Genomic DNA, 27,990 nt, shown 5'->3' on the forward strand with positions numbered 1-27,990 from the left:
CACACTTTAATTCCTTCTTACAACACCTAACCAATCAATGGCCTCACTCTGCTGAGAGAGTGATGCGATTGGCCAGGAGCCCAAAGTGATAATTAACCACAGAGTTCAGTTCAATTTCCAAGATACATCCAGAGAGGAAGAAAACCCTCAAACAGTCCTGATGATATCCAACAAGGTCAGACGCGACTGGAGGCAGAATCGACATGAGAGCTGAGTGTTTTTCCAAATCATCCAATCACCTCCTGGATTGATTCTCCTGCAGGCTCGCCATTGGCTAAGTTAATGTCTATGGAAATCAGCCTGTATAGACTCATTTGGAAAGCTAGCGTAAATGATAAAGGAAATTTCTACCTGATATATGAGTGGCCAATGTTACTCAAATATTTGTCAATTTTTTTAGTCAAATAAGATGGCTGCACTGCAATTTCCATCATTTTACAGCTGAATCTACTTCTTCTTGGATACATTTTTGCAGATGAAGGTGAAAAAACGCAGGTGAGATGCACAGGTGCACCAGCCTTGCAGAACCAAAGATAATCAATAATCAGGTCTCAGTTGGGGAAGGAGCTCTGATCTCTTCAACAGTGAAACCAAACAGCACTTCACTTGCACCAAAACTGACTGAGGGTTGGTTCGACTCCAGATTTCTGCTCTGCAGCAAAAGAGAGAAACAGGTGCAGTCATCTCCTAATAATAATCATCTATATGAATCTAAATCAACAGATTATTTTCCCTCTCTGGCAGTGAGGATCTATTCCCCGGTCGCTGCTGCGAGAAGGAGAAAAAACAGAAAAGAAAAAGCAGAAAATGATGCTTGGAAGAAGAGAGAAGCAGGTGCAGGCGGCTCAGTTACAAACAGACATTACTGTTATTAGAATAAAAGCTTTAATTCCCCGTCGTCTCATTAGCCAATAATGGCTCCGTTCCCTCTGAATGCCACAGCTGATTGGCTGACTCATCTCCGCTAATTCACTTTGTGCTAATGGAAAAGAGGAAGAGGAGGAGGACGAGGGTGTGTTCTTTTTAAGAGAGAAAAGGCTTTCAGTCTGTCAGTTTGAATCTGCAGGGAGGAGAAGACTTAAAAAAAAACCACACACAATATTTTATAATTTGTATTGTTTGACACGAGGGTGCAGACCAGCAGGAGGCGTAAAAGCAGGCTTATTTAAAACATTTAATAGGTTTCGTAGAGTGTCAGTAATTATATTTCTGACAAAAACTGCAATTTGAATGGTCAAAATTATAATATGACCAGCTATAATTACGGTTCAAGATAATTTCATTTAATTTTCCGCAGATTTTCTTTTTCTTCTCGTTGGCCCGGGGCATTTCGCCTTTATTAGGTAGGTGCAGCAGGGACAGACAGGTAGTGCAGATAAATACAACTGGGGAATGACAGGCAGCAAGAGGTCCAGCCGGCTGGGAATTGAGCTGGAAACTCAATGCTGATGGCATTTGCTCCCATGTGGTATGCACCCTAAGCACTCAGCTAGTGGGTCCCCCATATTACTGGAGCGTTCGACTGGTGCTTGTGAGGCTCGTGACATTACAGGAATAAAAACTGAAGAATCCAATGTCTCAACTCATGCATACAGTTTTTACTGAATGCCAGAAATAGAATTAGATGATATTTTTCATCACATATACATTCAACAACTATTAGCACCATGGTGACTTCCTTTAGATTTGTTTCTTCGTAGTTATTTTTGTTTTAGGGGTTTTGTTGCAGTAACTATTTGGACATGTAAAGTAAAAATCTGGCAAATAAGTATTGGAAATGTTAAAAATTATTCAAGTAAACTAAATTCAAATGTTTTTGACAGGTTATACCTCCCACGTCAGACCTCTATGATTACATTTTTACAAACTTCTAATATTAAATATAATATAAAATGTATTATAATAGTTATAGTACATTAAATATACTATATTTTAAAATTTTGACCCGTTCTGGACATCTGGAAAATTCTAATTTTGAGTTAAATGAGTGTCCTTACACACTAGAACAGACCAAGACCTCCTGGTTGGAACTAAATTACAGCTATTTGGAGTAAAGGTTTTGGCTAGTGAGAAATGCCTTGTGGACGTCTTTAATATAAATACCATTTTACTTAAAAGGCCACAGTAAAAGCAGAATAACAGTTATTATATATTATATATAACAATATTAATCTGCCATTCAAATTTGCAATGCATTTGATTTCATGTTAAACGTACACAATGTCCACATGTTTTAGGTGAAGCCCCCTTGCTATTAGTAAAGGTGTTCCACAGGGATCAATCACCGGACCTCTTATATTCTCCACACCCTATATACACATAACCACCCCTTAAGATACGATTCTTATATAAAAACATGCAAAACACCTAAAAGTATCCAGTATCCAGCCTTCATGGCCACATTCAAACACTCCATAGCCATAAAATGAAAACTGTTTATTGTTACAGAAAGTTGGGACTTTAACGCTGGACTCTTCAAACCGAAGACAGAAACAAATCATGCTTCTCTTACCAATCATAACATCACAGCACAGTCTACAATTTCATGTGTGCTTGATTACGGTGATATTGTTTATATGCATGCTTCTCAGTCCACACTCTTGATTCTGTTTATCGCAATTGCATCTTTTATGAAAATGCGGGATGGTCCTCTTTAAACAGACCCGACCAGTTTATTTATGAGAGTATTCTTCAAAAGTTGCCCCTGCTCCTTTGTTACACTTAAATACAGTACTTATAATGTCTGGTCACATGATATTCAAACACCAACTCTCAGTGAACCCTGAAAAGCTGTGTAAACACTTTTCTTCGAATGGACCGAGCTTCAAATACTAAGAAACCGTGCATTATCTTTCTGTATTGCTGTATATGTTCCTGCACACCAGTCTCTCCTGATCTCAGTCTACCTTTACATTAAGGATCTTATAATAGTAAATATAATAACAGTCTTGAGCCTTTCTACTCTCCACTTACTTTAGCTGGTTGAGGCAGACGGCCGTCCTCTCGAGTCTCGTTCAGTCAGAAGTTTTTTTCCTGTCTACTGTCGCCAAGTGCTGCCTAGAGTGGAACTGATGGGTTTTTCTATCAAGTGCCCTGAGATGACTTATGTTATGATTTGGCTCCATCTAAATGAAATTGGATTGAATTGAGACATGTCCAGCCATCCACCTCCTCTGTCTGACTTCTAACTGCATTATAAGGCGCATCAGCCTGATGATCAGACTGAACCGAACACTGAAGTCCTCCATCAGTGCGTTTAAAATCCCAGAAATGCATGAATCATCGGGTTTCTCTACAGCGCCGATCAAAACTGGGGAAAAGAAAAATTATTCTTCTATTTACTCGTGAAAAATACTGTAAGGAAAAAACTTTTAATGATGTTCACAACTCATATTCATTACATTAAATCTGGCAGTGACAGCACCCCAATGTATTTACTGCAAGCTCATCAAGATTAGAACACAAACGAGTCGTACTTCCTGCTCACATAAATCAGAGAGATTAAAGATCTAAATTGAATTTGGTCCATTCGCTCATTTTGTTGATTCAGTATGAAACAGACAGATGACAGACAGGTTCCAACTGTTTTTACAGGAGAGCAGAGCTCTCAAATCAACCTTACATGTAAATCTGAAGACAAAATAAGCAGACACGTGTACAAAAAGAGTGACAAATTAAAGGAGTGTCAGTAAAGTGTCAGGCCATCATGTGAAGCCCAACAGCTTCTCTAAATCTCTGTACTTAAATGACGAACACTCTTCTCGTGCTGGTGGTTCAGTTTTTGTTGAGTGACGTAAAAATATTTTAAGTATCCAAAACATCAAGAAGCCAGTGTGTGACATCACAGTAGTTATATCAGTTTTTATACGCCGCCTATGCTCGTGACGACCTTTTAAGTTGCTCTGGAATAAAAACGTAGCTGTTTTTTCAGAACTGAGAAAATCGATCATAAAATAATGATCACATGACGAGAACAGTCTGAGAGTTTGTCCGGTTTGCAGCCTTTTACATCCGTGCGTTTGTTTTGTGTTGGTTAAATGAAGCAAAGCTAATTAGCCCCACTTTAGAGAGTCGTTGACTGAAATGGTTAGAAATGTAAATGATTGTTATTGTGTTCTATGTCATGAACAGTGTGCGTCTTTGTCAAAACAGATCCTGGCCTTACGTCACAGACCCGCTTTAGAGCTCGTCCTTCAGCACAACAACAGCCTCTTTATGACAACTTCAACCTCCGGAAATAAATTCTCCTCATATTCTGATTAAATTCCACCGAAGTTCAAGAAGTTTGCGTTTATGTGTGTGTGTGTGTCTGTGTGTCTGTGTGTGTGTGTGTGTGTGCGCGTTTGTGTGTGTGTGTGTGTGCGCGTTGGGAGGTGCGGTCAGTGCAGCGTGTCTCCTCTCTCCCCTCAGGCCTGTTTGTTTTGGAACCAGAACAAAGAGAGCTGCTGACAACACACACAGACACACACACACAGACACACACACACACACACACACAGACACACACACGCACACACACAAACTTGTGCTTCTATATATTTGAGGTCCCTCGTTGCTACAGTGCATTCTCAGGTCCTGAACCTGTAAACACCAAATATGATCATCACACCGGTTCTCCTAAAGGTAGACGTATGCACACACACACACACACCCTTTCTCCCGGGACAACCCTTTAGCTTCCTGTCGCCTCACTCTTTGATGACATCACTCTCTCTGAGCCAATTGTCTGTCAGATTAGCTGATACGCCGATAGGCTGCCAGCCACTACTACAACTCCCCCTCCTGCTTGCACTGAGGGGGTGTTGTTATGTTTTGCTGGTACTGCGCCCACTGCACTCGTCTTTGCTGCGACGTTGAACACGGTTTGCCCAACTGGTTCCACTCACTCACCTCTTGGTATTTTATATTTAGTTCATTCATGATTTGCCTTTTGAAAGTCTAACTTTTTTCCTTTTACAGAGAGAACTTTGTATATTCTGGCAGGAGAGTTCATAAACTTAAATAACTTTAAAGAAATAAAGAAAAATGATGCAAACCAAATTAAATTGCATAAACATATGGTTACAAAAAGGCTTCCAATATGTTTGCTCAAACAAAGGTGAAGAAGAAGCTGTGTCTGTTCACGGTGCAACAACAAATACCCACTGAGGTACATCAACCTGCAACTACAAATAAATCCATAAAATAAACAAGAAAGACAAACCGATACGAGGACAACGTGTGTTTGCATCAGCATCAATCTAAACTTACTGATACACCCTCACAGCACCAAACTGCCCCTCTGTGTGTTTAACTTTCATCCGTCACTCAGTTTACTTCAAATTGTTTTCCTCTCTTTGGAGGTGCGCTGGTGAAACCTCTCCCCTGGAAATGAAACTGAAGATCCACTTTGCCCGTCACTCCTGTTACCTGTGCAGCCATCTGAGGTTTAACTCAATAATACAAATTGCTGAATTTTATTGAGAATCAATGGTCTCTGGTCACCACATCACTGCCGGTCTCTTCCTGTGTAGATGTCCCTTCAGAGGGAATTATGGCTAATCTAAAGATAGATGCAGTGGAGGTCTGCAGCAGCGGATTAAAAGGTCAACCATAGGAGTAAAATATGATTACGGTCCAGACATTCCTGCCCACTGTCTTCATATATGCACCAGGCAGAGAGCACCTTTGTCTAAAGCAAACTTGTTTACAGCGTTTCCAGGAGTGAACATGAATGGACCGTCTCCTGCTACACCCGCACCGTCAGCACTGACTCATACTGTGCAAGGTTTAGACTGAATGCTTAATCAACTTTTTAAGCAATACTGATATATTTTCAAATACGTCAAAGACCTTTCTCCTTATTCGCACGAGGTATGTTTTTGGCATTTAGGTCAAAAAAATATTTTTCCATCAGAGGGAAAAAATACTAATATTTTGTTACATTTTAATGCGTTCTTACTTCGTTATATTCCACTAAGTAATAACATGTCAGGCTAAATGAATTTCCGTTTATGGTTTTCACTTAAATGGTTCATGGTTTTTGTTCAGCCAACACCCAGCATTTAATGCAGTCTCTAAAACACTGCATTAGAAAGGAGTTAAAACCAGTTCCGACTGTGGTGGTCTGAATCCAAACGTGGACCTGACAGGAAGTGGACGTTGACCTGAAACCTGAAGCCCCAGCGTGTGTTCATATGGAGCTAAATCGAGATAAAAACCACTGCTGCACAAACCTTTTTCTTACCCTGCAGCTCCACCCTGCTTCAGATTCTTAGAGAGAGGTTTAAAAAAAGAAAAAACGGGGACATAAGCGGTGCAGCCACAGTGCTGCTGCCCAGTGAGCAGCTGGGCAGGATGACAGCAGACTCTGCAGAACCAAGAGGATTTCAGTGGATAATCCAGAAACTTAATTCAGTGGGTTTCCACTCTGAGCACCTGATGAAATTCACATAAATCTTCCTGTGCATCAGGGTAAAAAGCTTCCCAGGTTGGAAATGCATAAGTTTACACAAGTCCATCAAAATGCTTTCATGTGCAGCAGCTTGTTTGGGGAGAGGAAGAGCTTTAAAAAACAAAGAGTCCTCACAAGCAACTTTGCATTAAAGCCGAATGGCTCTTATAAAGCAAACCAAATGAGCCAAGTGAGTTTCTCTGAACAGAGACTCACACTGGCTCCATTATTTATGCTGCATTTTGTTTTGCATGAGAACATAAAGAGGTTCTGAATAGGAAATGGGGTAAAAATAACCCAAAGAATCAATGTCAGGAAGCTTACAAGAGGCCATTTATAAAAAATGATTTTGCTAGGAAGTCTAAAAAGCCTCCCTGACACAGGTGTGCACAGACTGACAGCTTAAACAGAGGCACCTTTAACCTGTGCAATTAAGACCCAGCTGGTAGCCAAACTCCCTGCAGTGACAATGAAGTCTTAGCCGAATGCAGCTAACAGGACTAATCAGCAGGACTTTAAAAGCGTACACGGTGGTGTATTTTTAAACCCGGGCCCTATTTTCACGTCTTTTTGGGTCAAAAATAAGGACAAGAGTGTTTGAAACCAGTCCAATAATGTGTTTAAAACAAAAAAACACTGTGAAAAATAAACACTGCATTAATGGATCCATGTAACGGTCTGTGAGGGAAATGAGGGCTGGTACAGGTAACGAGTGCATATTTGTTTCTTTGACATGTTGACGATTTCAAGAGGAGGGCATCTACAAAGTGGGAGCAATGGGAAAACAAGAAGTTTTTCCAAATCGTCCAGTTTTCTGGAATCATATCTGGATGCATCAGAAATGTTTTTCTAGCATTGTGTATTTCAAAATAAAAGCATCAATCTCGGCAGTGAAGCTTTCACACATCAAAGCCTCTTTTTCTACTCTGATTGTCTGATGACGCATCAATCACAAGTTTGATAAAGAATCACACCAGATATCTGACTCAGTAATTAAATTGTAATTAATAATAGATGATAAATATCTTATTCCTAAACACCCGGGGGAAGCGCTGCTCAGAGGGGTTAAACTGTTAAACGCGACCTGAATATCTGAAATTCTGAGAAGATGATTTGCTTAAAAAAAACAAAAATAATCCAGTCCCACCGAGTACTTCAGATTAAGGTGGTATTTCCTGGGACTGGTTAAGGTGGTATCTTTTTTGCTTCAGTGTTTTTCCATCGAGGCCGGCAGCAGGCTGATTGTGTTGCTGGGACTCGGGCCCAGTCGGCCTTCTCTAACAACATAATCACATCAGCTCTGACTGTCGCTGGCAGCCTGACACCTCATTGGAAGCTTCACAGTAAAACCTGCCGGAATCGGATGAGTTCAGCTTTTAAATACCAGCTCCGAATCCAACATTTACAGCCTCATACTCTGATTTCGCTTCCTCCAGGCAGCCACTGGCTTCTACGGGGAAAAAAAGGAAAGAAAATCAACCTGCACAACAGTCAGGGTTAGAGTTATGCTTCTAACTGATGATTATCATTGATTGCAGCGATTGTTTTACAGACTACGCATCATCTCCTCTGCCAAAAAAGTTCAAAAGCTCATAAAACAAATCATCAGCTCACAGCGATGAACAAAGAAAGCAGCAAACCGGTTCTTCAGAGACAAAGAAATCTTCAAATATGGGCGTTTTCTCGTATTTGTTAAAAGAAAAGCTGCAGTTGATTATCAATTATGTCTTGTGACAATCAGACAGGTGCTTATAGTCAAGACTAAACAGAAAAACCAGCACAAACGCAGAGCAAAAGAAATGTTTAATAAATCCACTGAAAACCTCATTAACGACCCCACATTTGGTCAAAACAACTGATTTGGATGTAACCGATAACCAACGGTTTTAAGGATGAGCCTGGCTGCCAAAGCCAGCTCACTAAGGTTTAGACTGAGGTAAGACTGAGTCTCGGGAGTGCTGCCTTATGCATGTTCCCTCTCTTGTCCCACGATCACCTGTGAGCTTCATATCTTGCAAAGACAAAGATAAGAAACTGTCACATTGGAGGATTTTGAAAGTTGTCAACACAAAGAAGAAGAAGAAACATCAGATGACGTTGATGATCACGCTGAGAAAGCGAGACGAAGGGGATGTGGGAGCTTCTGCTAGTAGATAACAGGCTTTTATACCCAAAAATAGCCAGCACTACATCATCCCAGAGCTACGTACTCTATACAGGCTATCAGCTACTAGCTGACGTGTAAACTGTAAATAAAAAGAAGACAGTCACAACTTTAAATCTGATGGCAACAACATGCTTCGAAGGTTTAGACAGAATCAAAAAGGCGCCTGGTGGAACATTTTGTAATTAATTAGGCTAATTAGTAACATAAATATCCCAGAGAGGCTTTCAGGAGTAAAGACGTGTGGACACTTCAGCAGGTTTGGAGAAAATGAACATTCTCGGCTATTTTAGGATTTTATTATCTTCAGTTTTAATACGGGCCAAAGCCGTGCAGGACAGACGAGGCTGAAAAGCATTTTGTGCGGCTGTGATGTTCAGGCTCTCAGAAACTCTCAGGCACTGCATCAAAAACAGACATGAAATCACCGCTCAGGAGCACATCTGCCTTCTCTGGGCTCGAGCTCATTTATGGACTGAGGCAAAGCGGAGAACGCCACTCTGACCAAACAAGATATGAAATTCCTCGTGGAAATCACGGATTCTGTGTTCACCGAGCTTCGGAACAGAGGAACCATCCCAGCTTCTCATCAGCACACAGTTCATGAGCCGGCACCAGCGATAGTGTTGGGGTACATTAGTGCATGTGGCACGGCAGGCGCGCATAAAGCACCGTTAATGCTGGATGTTATTTACAGCTTAATGACACAGCAAAATATTTAAGAAACATTTTGCTGCTTTAGAAATGAAATGAAAGCACCAGCAGCAGTGTTGGTCAAGTTACTTGAAAAAAGTAATCAGTAACTAATTACTGATTACTTCCCCAAAAAAGTAATCCCGTTACTTTACTGATTACTTATTTTCAAAAGTAATTAATTGCTTAGTTACTTAGTTACTTTTTAAAAACACGATTTACAACCTGAATAGGTGATAAAGTGATAGATCTTTCAGCCCAATTCTACTTTTTCTGCATAATCATCATACAAAATGTAATCAAATGGAAAAGTCTCTTTTTAAAACTTGTTTTATTAGTTTTAATCTTTTAACTTTATGCATCAAGCAAACATTTAATTATCTGCAACATTCTCTGACTGGAAGAAATTTGTTTAATATTTAAACCTATTTTCTGCACATTCCAGCTCATAAAATAAAATATTTTTTGTGTTAACACTCACTCTTTCAAATAGATGCAAGTAAAACACAGCAGAAAATAAATAAAGTCAAAGACTAGCGGTCCTGTTGCTCTATTTTCACCTGTAAAGCAGGAGTGGGGTAGGCGGAGGTTTACCCTGGTGCAGGTGTGCAGCGGTCAGTGGAAGGATACGGCAGTTTCTCTGTGAGTTTCCCATTACGTCGTAGCTACTCGGTGCTTGCTCGGAAGTTTAGGGGTTTTTTCTCTGTAAAAAGAAGTTTTCTTCCCACGCACAACGGACACTAATGTTTTTGTCACTTTTTATGGAATCAAACTCAAAGTAAGGTCAGTACTTCCACGCTTTAAACGCTGCACGCTCATACTCTGTCTGCACTCGATATATGATCCATTGTTGATCTGCACACAGCTGTTGTCACGAACGTCGCACTCGCTTACGTCACTGTCATGAGACATTCTCGCAGAAAAATCACGGTTTTAGTAACGCAGTAACGCAGCGTTCCTACGGGAAAGTAACGGTAATCTAATTACCGTTTTTGCGATAGTAATCCCTTACTTTACTCGTTACTTGAAAAAAGTAATCGGATTACAGTAACGCGTTATCCGATTACTTTTTACATCATCTTTTTACATCTCTGACCAGCAGTCTGATGGCGACAGCCAGGAACGTAATCTTTAGAAAGATGGAAGAAAATGTGGCAAACAAAGGATTTAGAGACGGAAACGATGACAAACTGCTGGACAGCAGAGAGTTGGACAAAAAGAAGAAGGAGGAGGATAAAAGAGTCTGACAGGCAGAGATAAAGTCAACAGAGTTTGAGTTACAACTTGTTTTCCCTTCTGTCATAGCGCAGAGTCTCAGTGGAAAAGCATCAGGAGGGCTGACAGACGCTCTGTGGTCAGCACTGCAGAAACTAATTATTACTCCCTGCTAATTTAATCTAAAGCAACAGTTTGACATTTTAGGGAAAACCATCCCTTCACCATAACTGTCTGTTATACTGCTAGATGCATTCTTTTCTTCCATGAATGCAACACTTTCATGCTTTGAATGCTTTTCTTTGCCTGTGTGAGGCTCTTTTAGTTCCCTCTCCAGGACACTGCACAACCTGTTTTTCTTCTTCTGGTGGTACATATTATTATTTCTTAAATGTGGCCAATATCAGATTTCAGTGTGAACTCATCACAGTTTAAGCAGTGACTGAATACCCAAAAGGGACAATGCAATATTGCACACAGCACGCTGTCATACTGAGTCAAACACGGAGGCTATTGAAGGCATCGCTTCCAGTTTCAGCTTCATTTGAAAGCAGATAATAACAAGAGTGAGGAAAATAGATCCTTTTAATTATGAATTTTGTGGCATAATAGCAGCGATTTCTTTAGGGAGAGATATGAAGTGGCTGCAGCGACCGACCCGGAGACTTAAACCAGAGTTTTTAGTGAAAGAGCAGACTGGCAGACTGAAGAGAGCAGGCTGCAGTTTGACCATGTCAAAACACTTTAGGGACGAGTGCTCGCCTTTGTATTCGCCTCTTGGTGAACACTCAATTTGCAGCTTTGGGCAGTCCAAGATCTGTGTTCCTGAGTGAAAACGGCTGAAGAATGAGTTCATTATTATCATTCTAATCAGGCAGAGGCTGGAAAAACCCACGTGGAAGGTCGAAACACTGTTAAGCAGGAGACTTGGGTTTGTTCTTAGTGTGTGAACCACATAACGCACATAAAAGATGGATGTTGCAACCGTGACATCACACCTTTGCAACCAGACAAGTCGCCCCCTACTGGCCATTAGGAAAAAATGCAGGTTTAAGGTGCTATCTCGATTTACATTATTAGCTTTTTGCTTAAGTTCAGTCACCAAAACATGTTTAGTTTATGATAATATATTATCATGCTGTTTACAACTACATGAATGTACTATTGCTGTGATTTATTACTGTTACTGAAGGTCCGCGGCTCCGAACCGTAGTAAAGGGACCTCTGGCTAATATGGTGGGTTCTGTGTCGGGCTCGTAGCCGAAAACTAGCTTTACTTTGTTGTCTGGGTCAACTTTGCTAGCAGAGACAGAGAGAGGCGTTGAAAGGCTGCTCCAACAGAACTTATTGTTTCAGAGGAAAACACGAACACGGTGTACAGTCGAGTCTTAATAGCTTACTTACAACTGGGCTCGTCAGGCTCTCTTCTTGGCTGCAGTGGTTATTATTATATTTACATGCTTCCAGCTCCCGTTTTTGCTCGATGACAGCTCGTACTTTTCCTTTTTCTCCCTCCCTCGCTCACAGACACATAACGTGTATGGCAGTCCATTCTCCCTGCAGCACGGACTACACTGCCTATGATGCTACATTCTTTAGAGCTATACCTGTAGCATTCTGCCTATTAGCTTAGCACAACAACAACAAAAAGGCCTCTCTCACCCAGGAAACACGCAGAGAGAGAGCGTCACCCTGTAACCATGGCAACCGTAACGCTGCCGCCTGGAACAACAGAACGTAGCTGTCAAACAAAACCCAAACAGTCCTGACCCGCCACAATATGAAACAGGGAAGTACCGCCGTGTAATCCATTTATTTCAACAAAGTAACTGTATTCTAAATACCACCTTTTTAAACGGTAACTGTAACAGAATACAGTTACTCATATTTTGTATTTTAAATACGTAACGGCGGTACATGTATTCCTCCCCAACACTGAGTTTAAACTGACAAAAATGGATACAGTTTCCAGGTAATGGCAGCTGTTTACAAGGACTGATAAATCCTCTTATACTGACATTCAGAAATGTGCTCAGAAAGTCTATACAATTACCAGTAAATACAGCAAAACAACATAGAAATTAGTGCTTGTCTGAATCAATATTTCTGTCCACTAGCAGAGCCACCAAACAGAAAACACTCTGCGACTCAGACCAAACGACTTGAAGACATGAGTAGAAAAGCAACTTTTAATCAACGCTAATCAGCTTTAAAGCTTGCGTTTCACTGTCTGTCCGTCCATCTGGTGAGTATGATGAGTGAAAGGTCATGTCTGCCTCTGGGATCTGCTCCAAAGATCTGTTTCAGTCCAAGATGATTAGATTTTAAGTGCAGAGTTGTGATAAAAGATGAACAAAGAGTTCTGGAGGCTGCTGCTCTGACATTTAAAATCACACTGACCTCGACTTTTCTAACATCCACAGAGTTGTAGGTTTGTGGTGTCTGTTTATCTCTTTTTAGTCTCTTGCCAAATTACCAATTCACCCTTAATTCAACTGATCAAGTGTCTGAGCTCCCGTCCCAGCAACAGCCAATCAGATCAGCCCAGTTGGGAACCTCTGGAATGCTTTGTGGAGACGAAGACAAGGACGAGTCCTGGCATGAAACCAGTTGATCAGAAGGAATCCAGCAGCAGATTAGTGAACTGTATGATGGTGAGTTAGTGTGGGGTTGGTTCGGATGCTGTAAATAAAAAACAAAAATAACCTGAACAATGGAGCTCGGCACAGTTTGTCCTTTGGTTCAAACGGCTCTTTCAGAAGTCATTATATTATTATACTCTGTAATTACAAAACCAGGCATCAGAAAATGCTGATAGGACACCTCCAGCTGCAAATAAGGCAATTTATTCTCTAATTTTGCAGATTGTCACACATCAAAAGCTCAATTAAGATTCAAAGTTTCTTCTGAAAGTGAGCCAACACTATCGTTTCTTCAGCACGTTTGGCCTTTTTACTGCTGCTTTCAGCCTTTCGGTGGGAGAAGTGAACCGTTTCGGCTCGACGTGCCCATTTAGCAGCAAAGCAGTCAATCGCAAAATAGTGGTTTGTTTAGCTTTTGAATCTTTATGATCTGACTTCTTTCTACAACCAGAATCGTCCTGCTGACCATCAGAAAAATGGCTCCACGAGTCTAGAGATGTGCTCAAAATCCTGAAGTCTTTTTGTCCTATTTTTAAACTGCGTACATTTGAAAAAGCAAAGGTCTGAAATTCATGTGATGTTAGATTTATAACCACATCACATTTTGGGTTGTCTAGACCAAAATACAGCATTATGCTCTACAAGGGCCTGATATCCACATACGAGGATGTTATACTGCCTCTGTTCTATTGAAATGTAAAACAAATGTCCTCATATGTGGATCTAATTTTTCTCAGAAACAAAAATCTGGTAAAAAAAAAAAAAAGACAATTTTTCACTTTTACCATCATCAGGTCCCGATCAGCCCAAATAGCAAAGAGAAATAAAAAATGCATGCTATGGAAGAGTTTGGGTGTTAGGAGGTTAAAGCTTCATTTCATTTCATTTATTTATTTATTTCACACTTGGTACAAAAAATCAAACAAACCAACCACACTTTCTATCAAAACGCACTACAAACATGTGTGAAAAGGAGCAGGAAGAAGAAAATATTCTTATTAAACCCCGCCCCCTATCTACAATCCAATTTATATTACAAGTGGACACCAAAAATCAGGACAAACTAACATTAACATTTATCTGCGGTCCTAACCCAAACAACAAATTTACAATCAGAATATACCGCTCCACATAGTAACAAGGAGAAAAATTAAAATAAATAAAACAAAAAATTATAATGGATCCTTTTTCAATGAACTCCAATTTCATTCACATTCTTCATATTGAGTTATCGTTTTAAGCATGTAACACTTTTTAAAACAAAGTAAATTTATACAATTCTTTAAATTATAATGAAGTGAGCTCCACAGTCGTATACCTCTAACCGTTGGACTCATTAATCTTTGTGTAGTCCTAGCTAACTGATGCTTAAAATAAAATTTCCTTCTGCTATCTTCTCCCCTGAACACAATAAAAAATACTCTTTGTAACTTAAAGGGCAAAATATTATTTTTAGCCTTAAACATAATTAATAGTGTCCGTAATTTCACTAAATCTCCTAATTTTAATAATTTAGATTTTTGAATTTATTTGTATGTTCTCTATATTTAACATTATGAATCATTCGTATCACTTTCTTCTGTAATAAGTTTAGAGGTTTTATAGTAGTGGATAGTCAACCACAGTGCTTCACAGAGTCGCACCAGGCTAAGATTTAACCCAAAAAGGGTTAAACACGTTTAACTCCACTACCTGTACCAAATGATTTTAAAATGGTGCAGATGCTGATGGAAGCATTTCCATGTAAAACAAGTTTGTCATTAAGGATAACAATGACCTATATGGTACAATGGTAAACATGTGATAACAGAAGTGTTCTCATGGCAACATGCTAAAAATACTACATGCTTTAAATATCCCACATTACACATTACAGTAAGTAAATCATGTTTACAGAAGTGCCGTCCTCATTTGAAACGATTGGCCGCTTCAAATGAGGAAGCGGCGATTGAGCGTTAAATGAAAGATTTGAAATGAAGGGAAACTGCTGATTAACTGACTAATAAGACCATTACTTATCTTAATAGAAATTGTCAAACCCAATGACTGGCATAAAATGAAAATCAGTCCATAAACTTATAGATTTTTTGGGAAAAATAATCACTTTGAATTTAACAGGCTTAAAGGGAAAGCGAGGGAAAAGCCTCCCAGCCAGACTGGATTTGGGTCTATTGCTTATCGTCTTGTTGGGCGTGAAACAGTGGAGAGCTTTTGTTGGATGCCAGCAGCTCAGAGAGTTGAGGAGGAGGAGGAGGAGGAAGTTCCACTAAACATAGAAACAAGAGTTCTCCGCCAACTCCAAGCCACACAGAGCCCAACATCTAAAACCAAACCCAGTGATTTTCACCAAGCTGTTCACTGTACAGACTACACCCCCGGCCATTCCTCCCTCTCTGCCTCGGTTCCTCCCTCTATCCGTCGCTCTCAGAGGTCAGCTTTCAGAGAAATATCTCCCTATGTGAATGAATATTAAAGCGGCAGCTGTGTGGGAGGAGAGGTGAGCGGGGTGAACGCCAAGAGGATTCATTCACCACCCATCCTCCGTTTTTAGTGTTCAGGCAATTAAAATTCATCGTTGGCAGGCTGGAAAATGGAGATGATTGTGTGGTCAAATGTGGGAGCAGAAGACGGTTTTTAATGCATCTTTTAATTTTAATGACTGCTGATGATGTGGATTAATGTGCCCATCGTGAAGAGGACGATGTATAGAGAAGCTTTGCATTTATTCAACCAAAAAGTCAAAAGGGCAAAATTACTGGTGAATTCATTTATTATTTTTAACTTTAAAATGCATGAAAAGGATGAATCCAAATCCCTCCAATTTAAATTGAAAGTCCTTTAAATATTTGTGTTTGCACTGCACAAAATATTTTTCTTTTTGGAGAGATGGTTGGGTCCCCTAACGTGTAAAGTCTTTTTGCTTGATTTAAATTGAATTTGGTGTCCATCTGTACTATCGGAAATCCAGTGGAGATCCTTCAAAGCGCCTTAAGGTGCATCTAGAAGCCATTAAGGGCGTTGCAGAGCTCCTTCTGGAGGATTTAGTGGTCCATGAAGACAAAGACCAGCTCCTTTCGGTGCTCATCATTGTTGCTAAGGACATGTTAAGCATCTTTGTAGTGGTTTAAATGGTCCTTCTGATTCTGGAGAAGATGCTTTAGGAGATTTACGGTAATCATACGGATAACTAAAGACTTAGCACTTTAGCAAAACACCAAATGGGGGCTGTAACAAATACTATACACCTTAATTACTGTGCCAGCTCATCTAATGACCCACCAGTGTTCAACCACACAAACTAGCCCATAAATCGCTTAAAGGGAACTACCTTTAAGACCTTAATAGACCTTACAAAAAGGCGCTAAACGCCCAGTACTGAACCAGTACTGAACCAGTTCTGAACCAGTTCTGCCTTTGTGCCTTTGAGAGCCAGCCCACGTTTGGAGAGGTTTGAGAAGTGTTTGTTATATAGCATTACTAGCAGAAGTCGGATAATTTCTCTTCTGGGAAGAAAATCAGAAAATGCGTGGGCTGAATCTGTCCATCATTGGTTAATTTCTTGAGTTAACCACTACCAAGCCACTGACAGTGGTTCCAACGGTGGGCGGAACAATTTTATGGTGTTGTACTGATGCCAGCTCTTCATCGCTGGCACAAGTCCTGTTTCTTTGTGGAAATGAGTAAAATGAGTTCTAGCATCAGCACCAGCACAGCATCCAGGGATGAGAAGTACAGAGGGATTGGCTGAGGTAGACGTCAAGCCAAACTGAAATAAAACTAATTGTGTTTAAGAGACTTAAGGACCTTTTATAAAATCCCAGACCTTTGAAAGACCTTAATAAGATTTCATCAGGTGGTTGAACGCATGGGTTATCAAATGAGCTCTGATGAGATGTCAAACTATCTAAATGTCCTAAAGTTCCTCTAAAACATCTTCAATGATGACTCTAAGCATCTGAAAGACCTTTAAAAGCGTATCAACAACAGGAACCTAAAGAACTTAAGTTTGCTGCTCTTCCCAGGTCCCCCAAACAATGTTTAGAAGTTCCAGACTGATTACCAGGATTACCAGAGTGTCCTTGGATGGCTCCCAAGAACTTAAGGAGGACCTCTAAAAAAACCCTCTAAAATAAATTTCCCTGTAACCAACGAAAGCTTTTAGAGACCATATTGTGGTGGCTTGACAGGTTGTTAAACATCTAGTAAGATATTTCTTTGTAGGACGGGTCATTTCACAGATGATTTGACATGTTTAACCATTTCAAAGTCCTAAAAGAATAAAGGTCCTAAAGGTAAAGGTATCTTAAAAGAGTCTAGAAATATTTTAACTCCCTAAAAAGAACCTGGAGAACTTAGGCTACGTTCACACTGCAGGCGAAAGCGCATCAAATCTGATTTTTTTGACCCTCTGCGACCCATATCTGATCATGGTGTGACAGTGTGAACGGCACAAATCCGATATTTTCAAATCCGATCTGGGTCACTTTCGTATGTGGTCCTGAATCCGATACATATCCGATGTTTCAGAAAGCGACTGCTGTTTGAACGGTCATGTCACATTAAATCCATCTTTTACGTCACCGAAACAAGACAGACGCCAATTATCAGCGCCGGAGAAGACATCGCGAACGCTTTCTGTCCATCCCGTGTAGATGTCAGTGAAACTGCTGGGAAGACAACGTTGGAGAAACGTGAACATTTTATTTGTACTGTATAATCTGCAGATTCTGACAGAAATCTGCAGCTATCCTTTGAAGCACCGCTCCTCTAAAACAGCAATAAGGATCATTATTAGGCCATATGTAAATAAAATAACTTTATAACTTAAAGCAAAATTGGGAAACGTAAAGTCCGAAACAAGTCTTTATATTAAGGGCCATCAGTCAAACAATACTGCTGCTCTGGGTCTAAACAGAGCCGTTGTGTGTGACGTCTTCTTTTGCGCATGCGGACACTTTGAGCGTTCACACTAGAGCGCGTTTGCTGTTGCATTTTATTTGTAGTGTGATGGAGCAGAGAAAATAATTGGATTTGATCAAAAAATCGGAATTGAGCATCAAGACCTGCAGAGTGAACGTAGCCTTAGGCTCTTGTTCTTGCTCATAACAAACTTCTAGAACATCAACATCTTTAACATCTCCAAAGAACTTTGTGTTCTTGAACATCTTTTCCTTTTTTCCTTTTCTAAGATAATCATTTATTTGTTTTTTTTGAAGGTGCTCAGCGATGCCAGACGCACTCGTTTGACTCTCAGACAGTCTGAGACTTGTTATTTCTACTTGTGCTTTACTGGACGAAGTTTTGCACTGGAGTCAACAATGTCAGAGCGCAGTCAGGCCTACGGTCCACTTTACACATCTGTCCTGTCCTTTTTACTTGGTTTAGGTTTTTAGTTTCACCCACAGAGTGTAGGAAAGCTTTCTGCCGCTCAGCAAAGTCTTAAATCCTCCAGAGAGGACGGAGTTTGTGCTGTGGGAAACGGCGAGTCTTTAACCGACTGCCGAGCCCTGAAGGAGACAGAAAACAGACATCTTGTGCAGCTAAGTGGGGCATTTTTCTGACAGCAGCAGACAGTCTGAGCGCCTCTGCAGCTTTCTGTGAGGTTGTCCGACACCACTGAGACAACTTTACAACTTCAACAAGGCTGAGAGCATCTGTGCAGAGACACCGGCCCCATCCTGAACTGTCACTGCTCACATTTGCTTTAATCCTGCATCAGTCCTGCTTCCTGTCTCCGTGCTGTTTATCTCTCCTGCCTGAGAATAAAAACCCTGGAAATGAACAGATTGTGTTTGCTGCGTTATGAAATCAAAACAGCGTTCAGCTTATTTTCAGCTCCAGATAACAATAATAACAGCGGCGCCACAGGCTGCAGAGAGCAGGCTGGCACATATGGAGGTGTGACCGAGGATGAGTTTCATAAGCAGCAGAGAATATGTAAAAGAAATGAAATATTTATCAGATACCTGTTGCCTATGGGTATTAATATGGTTATTTATTTTATTATGAGTCCCCGTTAAAGGCTGAATAACCAATCTGTCTGGATACATGTGAATGTTGTTTACAGAGGTGTGAAAAATCAGACTTTCCAACACCTGAACTCAGATCTGAGATACAGTAAAGACGTGACATCAAAGCTTTCTCAGACTCACAATGAGTTTTCATTCATGCGTGATCGATATTTGAACATTCATCTCTCCCAAAGCCACCTGAGTCTGCAGCGTGCCAACAGGTTTCTACAGCGTTACAAATCTCTGCTTAAAACTGAGGCTACGTCCACACGTACACGGGGATTTTTTGAAAACTGAGATTTTCCGTTTTCGTTTTAAAAAATAATCCCGTCCACACGTAAAGGCAGAAATGAAGGAAAACGCTGCTAGGAACATGCCAAAGCAACAGGTGGCGATATATTCCTAACCGTGCAGAAATGTTGGCCAATCAGAAGTCTAGAAGCCTCGGCGGGAAATAGTAAACAAAGCTGGGGCATAGAAGCAGAACCGAGTGGTATGTGTGGAGGGACAGTAACTGTGTGTATATGTAAGCATTTAAACACTGCAGAGACAATTAACAGTAACAGTATTGTAGAAATTCATTTCACCGAAACAATAACGTGGCGCACAGTGTGACGTCAAAAAAGGCGCACACCTTTGACGCTGTGTTTTCTGCGTTTTCTCCGTTTTTCTCGTCCACACGTAAATGCAAAAACTAGTGATGTGCGATACCACTGATTTCCTTTCCGATCCGATACCAAGTAAAATTCAGGGTGGTATCGGTGATACTGATCCGATACTGATACTTTATTGTATCGCAAATTATAGCGTCATAATGATTACAGGACATAAGATTACTTGTTCTTATCACTTAATAATGCAGAGTTCATCATATAGAAATAAAAAAACTGAACACGTTGCCTGCACGCAGCACTAAAGGACTCCGCGAGAGACGTCTGTCTCACCCTATCAGCACCTGTCCCTCTCCTCCTCTTCAGTTCGCCTCAACATACGTTCGTCATATTCTGTGATATGATTTACTCTGAGGTGTTTGACAAGGTTAGTGGTGTTGCAGCAAAACCTCACTTTTTTGCCACATGTATGCAAACCAAATCTCAGCTGTTTGTGGAGGTAAAATACATTCGCACATGACTCCAATTATGAGTTATGTTGTGAGTGCGCACGCCAAGGGGCTGCTAGACATTTATACAGCCATATTTCGCACATGACTATGAAAGGAGGAAGAGGAAGTAGTTCCTTCAAATGTAGACAATCCGAATGTTATAGTTTCCTTCCACTGTGTTCCTGTTAATGATAAACTACAAATTTACCCTAAATTACTAAAATATCAATATTTTAATGTGAGAATCGATTCTAGAACATAAATGACTGGTATCGGAGGAATCGATATTTCAGGATCAATCCGCACATCACTAGCAAAAACGGAGTTTTCAAAAATATCCACCCTGGCCGGAGTTTTTAAAAATCTCCGTTTTCAGTGACCGAAAACGCCGTTTACGTGTGGACGAAAGGTGCAAACGCATAGAAAAATCTGCGTTTTCAAAAATACCTGGGTACGTGTGGACGTAGCCTCAGTCTCTTCTGTAACCACTGACTATCAAATATGATTATAAAACTCATTTTATTTTGTTGATTCTGGCTCCAAAATTACTTTTGCTCAAAAACACAAAAGCTTTCAGACCATTAAAAATGTTTTGCTGGTGGATTTTTAATTATTTCTAAAAAAAATTTAACTGATCCTTTCTTGGAGCTACAAACTAACTTATTATTAATGAGTAACAGAGCAAATATCAAACTGCACTAGATAATGGAAGACAGTATGTGATGTTTCCAAATGAGTCTTTAAAATGCATCCAAATTATTTTTGGGAGAGAAAAGAGGAACAACAAAGAAGACACATGGTGAGTGTAGCTGCACCGAGCAGAGGTCTTCTTCTTCTTCTTCTTCTTTTTTTGACATTGTTTGGAGATGTATTTGAAGACAGAAGATAACAAACATAAAAATATTGTTGGTTTCTGTCTTTTTAATCATTACTGTATTAAGTTTATTTATCAGGTGTGAGGTTTTCAGGAGTAAGAGTGCAAATGAGAAGAGAAACACAGCATTTCTGAAAGCAGTCACGCACACATCTCAATAAACATTTGCACTAAAGCCTCATCAGGCAGCTTCGGAAAAGACATTTGATGAAATGAACAGAATAAAACTGAAGACATTCCTGTATAAATGCACTCTCACACCGTTTTCAGAGCTTTGCAATAACTGTTACGCCGGAGCTGAAATTACTTTCAGCGCCGATGAACTGAGGCTCGGTAATAACGCAGCGTGAAGACTCACCGTTCCCAGTCCTGCAGCTTCACAGCTAAACACCTCCGACACAGCCGAGTTCGACATTCGACAACGAACAAACAAACGATTCACAGGTGAGAGTCACACTGACGACTGATATCATCACACGGCTCCATCCGAGTGACAAAGAAAGCTGAGTACTTTATCAAAAGCCCTTATAAATAGAGAACAAACACCTTGATTGTTTCAAGATGGACTGCAATCAAACAGGTGAACTTCAATCTCTTCCTTTCATCTAAACCAAAGAACTAAAAGAGCCTGAAGTGATTTAAAACATGAATAAGACAATTGTCTCTCTATCTTTCCTTCTAACCTCCTCAAATAGAAACTCTAGAAAGCAATCAAAGCCCCAAAAGCAATTTCAAAACATTAATGCAGCCCTTTCCTCTCAGCAGAGGAAACAAAAGCCCTCAAACAGTCCACCGCTATTCCTTTCCTGTCATTCTGTCCTGTCTCTCTTAATTCCCGTCCCTGACTTCCTTCCTTTCCCACAGAGTACCCAACTCAAGCAGGAGCGCAAACATATTCACAACAGCTTTTCCTCCTCTGTAGACGAATCATCCGTTCTTTCCTCCTACCTTCTTCAGCTGTCCACTCCGGGTTCCCACGAACACCACCGTGTGCTCCCCGTAGGTGTATGCGGCCACGGCGCCCATGCCCTCGGTCCGGTCCTCGTACAGCGGCTGTCCCTCGATCACCCTCAGGCCTCCGAGCGGCTGGTTCAGTACCAAACCGCAGAAATCATCTCCGATCTGCTTCGGCTGTGGACCAGAGAGAAAAGGTGTCATTATTAGAAAATATCACAAGAAGCGAGGTCGCTCAGCTTCAGATGAGAAATAAGAGGAAGCTGCCGCTTTCCAAAGCCACCGAATACCAGCGTTATTGATCTGGTGCCCGCCTTCAGTCCATTAGGCGGGGGATCAGTATCGGCTCTCGACAATAGCGCGACATGTGGCCCCTTAACTAAAGTTAAAGCAGCTTGAGAGCGAGATGTACAGAACGAGTTGTCCAGAAGACAAAAGTACAGACACACACTTTGGTGTTTTGGTATTTAAATGGACAATTTAATGCAGATTTTTCTTTGGTCAGATGTTCAAAAGTCATTTAAAAGATCAATATAAATGATTATATACAAAACCCGATGTGATCGCTTTGTTTACTTCTTATATTCCCATCGTGATTCTTAATGCGCTGCAGACACCAGTGTTTTAATAGGAGACTGCAGGAGCACATGGACGTCACAGTCTACACAAATCATGACTGCTCAGGCCTAACGGTGACTTTAGACCAGCGGTCCGCAACCTTTTTTGCGCTATGGACCGGTTTAATGTTAGACAATACTTTAAGGTGTCGCGGATAAATACAGCAAAATAAAAGGATACGACCAAGAAAAATCTGCAAATATAATAATAAACACAAATTCACTGAGTAATTGTGTAACTTCATTAGCAGCGTCCTCCTGAAATGCACCAACAACATTGAGCGTAACATCCTCCTCTTTGCCCCTTAGTGCGCTCTGGTCGCTATGGTTACCTGTAAATATTTCTTTCAAAATAACACAAAACTACAACACGGGAAAAACCCTGAAAACCATAAATCTCACGCCCGAGCCTCACCTCACCTCTCGCGGCCCGGTATCGAACGACTCGTGGCCCGGGGGTTGGGGACCGCTGCTTTAGAAAGCACAGCTTCTTTTTATTTCACAGTTTGACTGCTTGATCAAAACAAAAACCATCGTCGCCGTTAAACCGCTCAATGTTATCAACCATTAACTTCACCTCTGAACACCGCGGGAGAAACACGGTGCATTTATGCTTCTGCGTTAAATCTATGTCATAGTTATGTCACATGACCCCTGGGCTGTAACCTACGCTCAGGTATCTGTGCACCTCTGCAGAAATGGAGCTGTGCATCACTTCAACGCGGCCTGCTCAGCACTGCGTTTCCATCTACTTCGCCTGCCACCGGGTTTGCATTGACTGGAAGAGAAAAGATCGACTTGCGGAGAGAAATTCCACCTGCCTGTCGGTGCTTTGATGGTGAAACTGCAGAGCAACATAGACAAACTGTACACAAGTGCACGCTGCCTACGGCCGCTCGCACAGACGGCATCGTAGGCTAGCTTTAGATGTAGGGTTAAGAGCCAATTACACTCTGCAGACACGGACGTGGACAGCTGAAGACATCCTGTTATATCCTGTTAAACTTCTTGGACATGCGTCTAAAAAGGTCCATGTGTACTTGCTGCAGAGTGTGCATGGTCACAAACATTTGTAGGCATGCAAACATCCTCTCAGAGCTCTCTCCTGTGCTCTCTGATGGATGACGGCATTTAATGATAATGCAAAATAACTGCTTGTCATGCAGAGTGGACAGGACTCAAGCTACCGATGAGTGCACTGATTGACATATGACAGGCTAGCACAGACAGAGTGCTCTACAACCAATCAGTGACAGAGAGATCCATGATGAGTGAATCACCTACTTAGGGTTAGGTTGCATTTTAGCCTCGTACTGAACAAGCACAGAAAATAGATGTTAGCTTTCAAATAAAGTCTCCAACACTCGGTTATAAGATTTCCAGGCACCTCAAACGTCTACATAAAAGGGATGAAACCAAACCCAGTCGCTGTCCTCCAGGTGGACATTATCAGGTTAACAAACAAACATCGTGTTTTTATTCAACTTTAACACACTGATAGATTACATGAAACTTTAATACAAATGTAAGGAAAAGCAAGTAAAAAATGAGCAAACGTGTGGTGCATGGTAGAGGACAAAGGGCTGTGGAGCCAAAGCGCTTCATGCTTCTGTATGTTGCCCACAGGGCAGAGTGTATGGAACAGGGAGGAGACGAGTTATTACAGGGTCCACGTACACTCAGAGGGTAGCTAACACCCTGTCATTAGCGGGTTAAGGCCTTGATGCATCACAGCGACCGTACAGGGTGGAAAGTCTGAAACCCAAATGTTCGAGCCAACACTCCACTGGCAAGTTTATCTCCATTTTTGCACATCAAGAAATAGAGATAAATACTTTTTACATCTTAAAGGTTCACTCCTGGGAATAGCAGTCAGGACGGTTTCAGGTTGTTTGGATCAGATCAAAAGTTTCCCTCGCCATCATAAATCCCTCGTGACACCTTCAGCTCTCAGTTTGTCCAAATCATCCTTCAAAGATGACTTTGGGCTCAAATTCACTTTCACACAGCAACATGTGACTATCAAACATCTTCTGTCGTGTGACCTGTCAGCTAAGTGTTGATTCACTTAAAAGATGTCTGGCTTCTGTTCAGCGTTTAATGTTTTCAGCTGTGTGATGCCGACACAGGACAAATCAGAAGTCCAAAGTCTTTAAAGGCTCAAATGCTCCAAGCAGAGATACTCAGCTGGTTAATGAAGAAACAACAACATTTATTTTCAAATCAACTCACTTATTAATTAGCCAGGACGGACCACACGCCATGGAAACGTATATTTAACTGTCCAAATACTTCAGCCGACTCTTTGTGTAACATAGAAGACAGTTTGAGTCTCTTCAGTTTTATTGAGTGAGATATTAAATGGTCCCTGGACGAGTTCACGCCCTACTGCAGCGGTTCCCAAATTTTTTTCGCTGGGCCTCCTTTGTTTTACAAGAAAAATGCTTGTGCCCCTCCCCCTCACGCGCACACGCACAGACACGCGCTAACACATCCTCCAACCACGCACACCCATATTTTGCTCCATTGCGGTTTATTTCACACCTCAAACATTTACTAAACAATTAAGCAAATACACATAATCTGCAATAAATTACAGGTAGTAATAAAATAAACTACTAACTCTTTTACGCTGCGTCTGCACCTTTTTTGAAAACGCAGCTGTTTCGTCCACGTAAACGGCGTTTCGAATCACCGAAAACTGAGATTTTTTAAACTCCTTTTTTGCGTTTATGTGCGGACGAGGAATACAGAGTTCATCACACAACGTCAAAGGTATGTGCCTTTTTTCACATTACGCCGTGCGCCACGTTATTGTTTACATGAGATGAACTGCAGAATGGCAGATAGAGACAAAATACTGTTAATCTGACTGTCTGCAGGTTTTATACATCGGGGAAACCAAACAACCTCTGGCGAAGCGGATGGACCAACACAGAAGAGCCGCCTCGTCAGGCCAGGACTCTGCAGTCTATTTACACCTACAGGCCAGTGGACACTCTTTCAATGATGACACATCCTGGACAGGGAGGAACGCTGGTTTGAGGGCGGAGTCAAGGAGGAGATTTACGTAAAAAGGGAAAGACCATCTCTGAATGGAGGAGGGGGCCTAAGGGTACATCTGTCACCACCTTACATGCTGTGATTGCAGCCATTCCCCAACTCTCTGTGAATGATACTCATGGTCATTGATCAGTGGTTGTTGATCAATGGTCATGAGAATTTGCATAATTATGATTAAGGAACTGACCTCACAGCCCATTGTTCCTTCAGTGGGCTGGTTTCAGTCATTATGCAAATGTATGTTTATAAGATTGAAACCTGCAGTCAGCTGAGACTGAAGACGTCACCTGGATGATGACGAAACGTTTCTCCCACAAAACGCTACGTCCAGATGACCAGAATCAACTTTTGGAGATTTATTTTCCTGGATGATTGAGACGCATCAAGACCTGACTATCCTCCGTTTTTACAGCTTACATACAAACGCCTTGAGGCGACTTTTGTTGTGATTTGGCGCTATATAAATAAAATTGAATTGAATTGAATTGAATACACACGTAGTTACTGTCTCTCTATTTACAAAGGCAGAGGCGTCACAGTGTGATTATTTTACATGTAGTTGTTTTTTTCCTGTGTAATAATATTCAACATTGATATCAATACATTTTCAAAAAATGTCTCTCTGTGCAAAATGGGTTCAAAAACATAAACAGCTGTTGGATCCTGTTTGTCTGTGATTTGAACCGAGGGAACAAATCGTGGCAGGATCAGCCTGATGTTATTTTTATCCCGCTGTAACTTTACTGTATAAAGAGCAAACATCTCCAAAATGTCAGCAGTAGTTAGTCGTTACAACAAGTGTTTGTGAACTAAAAATCAAGAATGTGGGATCCTGTTTGTCCGTGATTTGAACAGCCCAGCGCTGCTCCTGATGAAGGGAAAACCAATCCTGCAGGGAGACCTACCTCAGCACTTGTGCAGGTGAAGCCAAAGGGCAGATTTGCTTCACCATATTTTCTAGTCTTTGGTTTAGAATGAAGTTGGTTTGGAAACATATTCAGCGATGCTTCATCTCCTGCTTTGTGTTTGTGTGGAGCCCCATGCTAGCAGTGTCCAAGCCTTGTTTTTGTTTTTCCCTTTTCATGCCGCGCCCCCCTGAAATGGCTCTGCACCCCCCCTAGGGAGCGGGCCCCACACTTTGGGAAGGTCTGCCCTAGTGTATGCCTGGTTGCTCACCTTAAAGCCTGCAGGCCTTGAAAGCTGAGCAGTACTACCTCTGAGGTCTCAGGTCTGTTTCCTGCACATTTACTTTGCTTGCGAGGAATGCATGAGCATACTTTAAGATTTATTTACCTTCTAAGATAACAAGTGATCGACTGTAGAGGCGGGGGGGGGGGTTCAGCGATTAGCAATGTTGCCTCACAACGACAGAGTCCTGGGTTAAAACCCGGGCATGGCTCTTCTGGTGGGAGTTTGCATGTTTATCTGCCAATGAAAGTTTAACTCCACAGTGATCAGCTGCAGCTGGTACCGGACTAACGCTGGCAGCTGCAGACTGAAATAGTGGAACTGGAGTTCATGCACAGGATGAGGAAGTCACGTGAGTCATCAAGTTCACACACTACTATCTATTCATTTATTCGAAGAGGCGCGCCTGTCCCACTACTGCCACGAGTACTTTAAAATGAACTGAGAGACAACTTAAGTCTTTTAAATTCCTTGTTAGCTCAGAGGTTATCATTTACTCCTCACGCTATGAGAGTCCGAGGTTTAAACCCACACTGCAGGTGAACTGGTGCTTGGATAGTACATTTCCATTCAATATGAGCACTCAAAGCATTTTTACTACCCATGTGCACACATCCATGTGTCCTTCTGTTTTTGTCTATCTGATGGAAGCATCAGGGCAACTTGGGGTTCAGCATCTTGCCTGAGGTTTCTTCAATAAGCGAGCTGAAGGAGCCAAGAATCAAACCACTGATGGTCCAATTAGCAGACGAGCTTCTTCAGCTCCTGAGCCACAGTCGTCCAATTTACCCAACGGCCCCTTATCAAATCTTCTGATCTCTTTGCTATCAGGCGTGAGATTTTTTTTTTTAATGTGAAGAGCTACTAGAGCTGACTGGTTTTGCTTCCTGGGTACATAAAGCTATGCAACTATAGTGTTTAAACAAAGTTTATAATGTTTTCTGTTTCCTCAGCTCTCTGTGAGGGTCCTCGAAAGTTTAACAGCTCAAATGAGACAGTGTGGGAAGAAAAAGCGCCGATGGTACGACACACAC

General features: G+C 41.3%; 1 protein-coding gene across 3 annotated transcripts in view; it reads right to left on the reverse strand.

Annotated features, from left to right (window-relative positions):
* plxna3 (plexin A3) overlaps window positions 1–27,990 on the reverse strand; it is a 157,530-nt gene that overhangs the window by 90,434 nt on the left and 39,106 nt on the right. For all 3 annotated transcript variants that reach the window (XM_087833900.1, XM_087833902.1, XM_087833901.1), the window contains exon 6: window positions 22,083–22,265. In XM_087833900.1, coding sequence (XP_087690026.1) covers window positions 22,083–22,265 — 183 coding nt within the window. The remainder of the gene's footprint in view (window positions 1–22,082; window positions 22,266–27,990) is intronic.

Source organism: Neolamprologus brichardi, chromosome 20 (genome assembly GCF_056152115.1).
Source record: "Neolamprologus brichardi isolate AB-2024 chromosome 20, ASM5615211v1, whole genome shotgun sequence".
Classification (NCBI taxonomy): Eukaryota; Metazoa; Chordata; class Actinopteri; order Cichliformes; family Cichlidae; genus Neolamprologus; species Neolamprologus brichardi.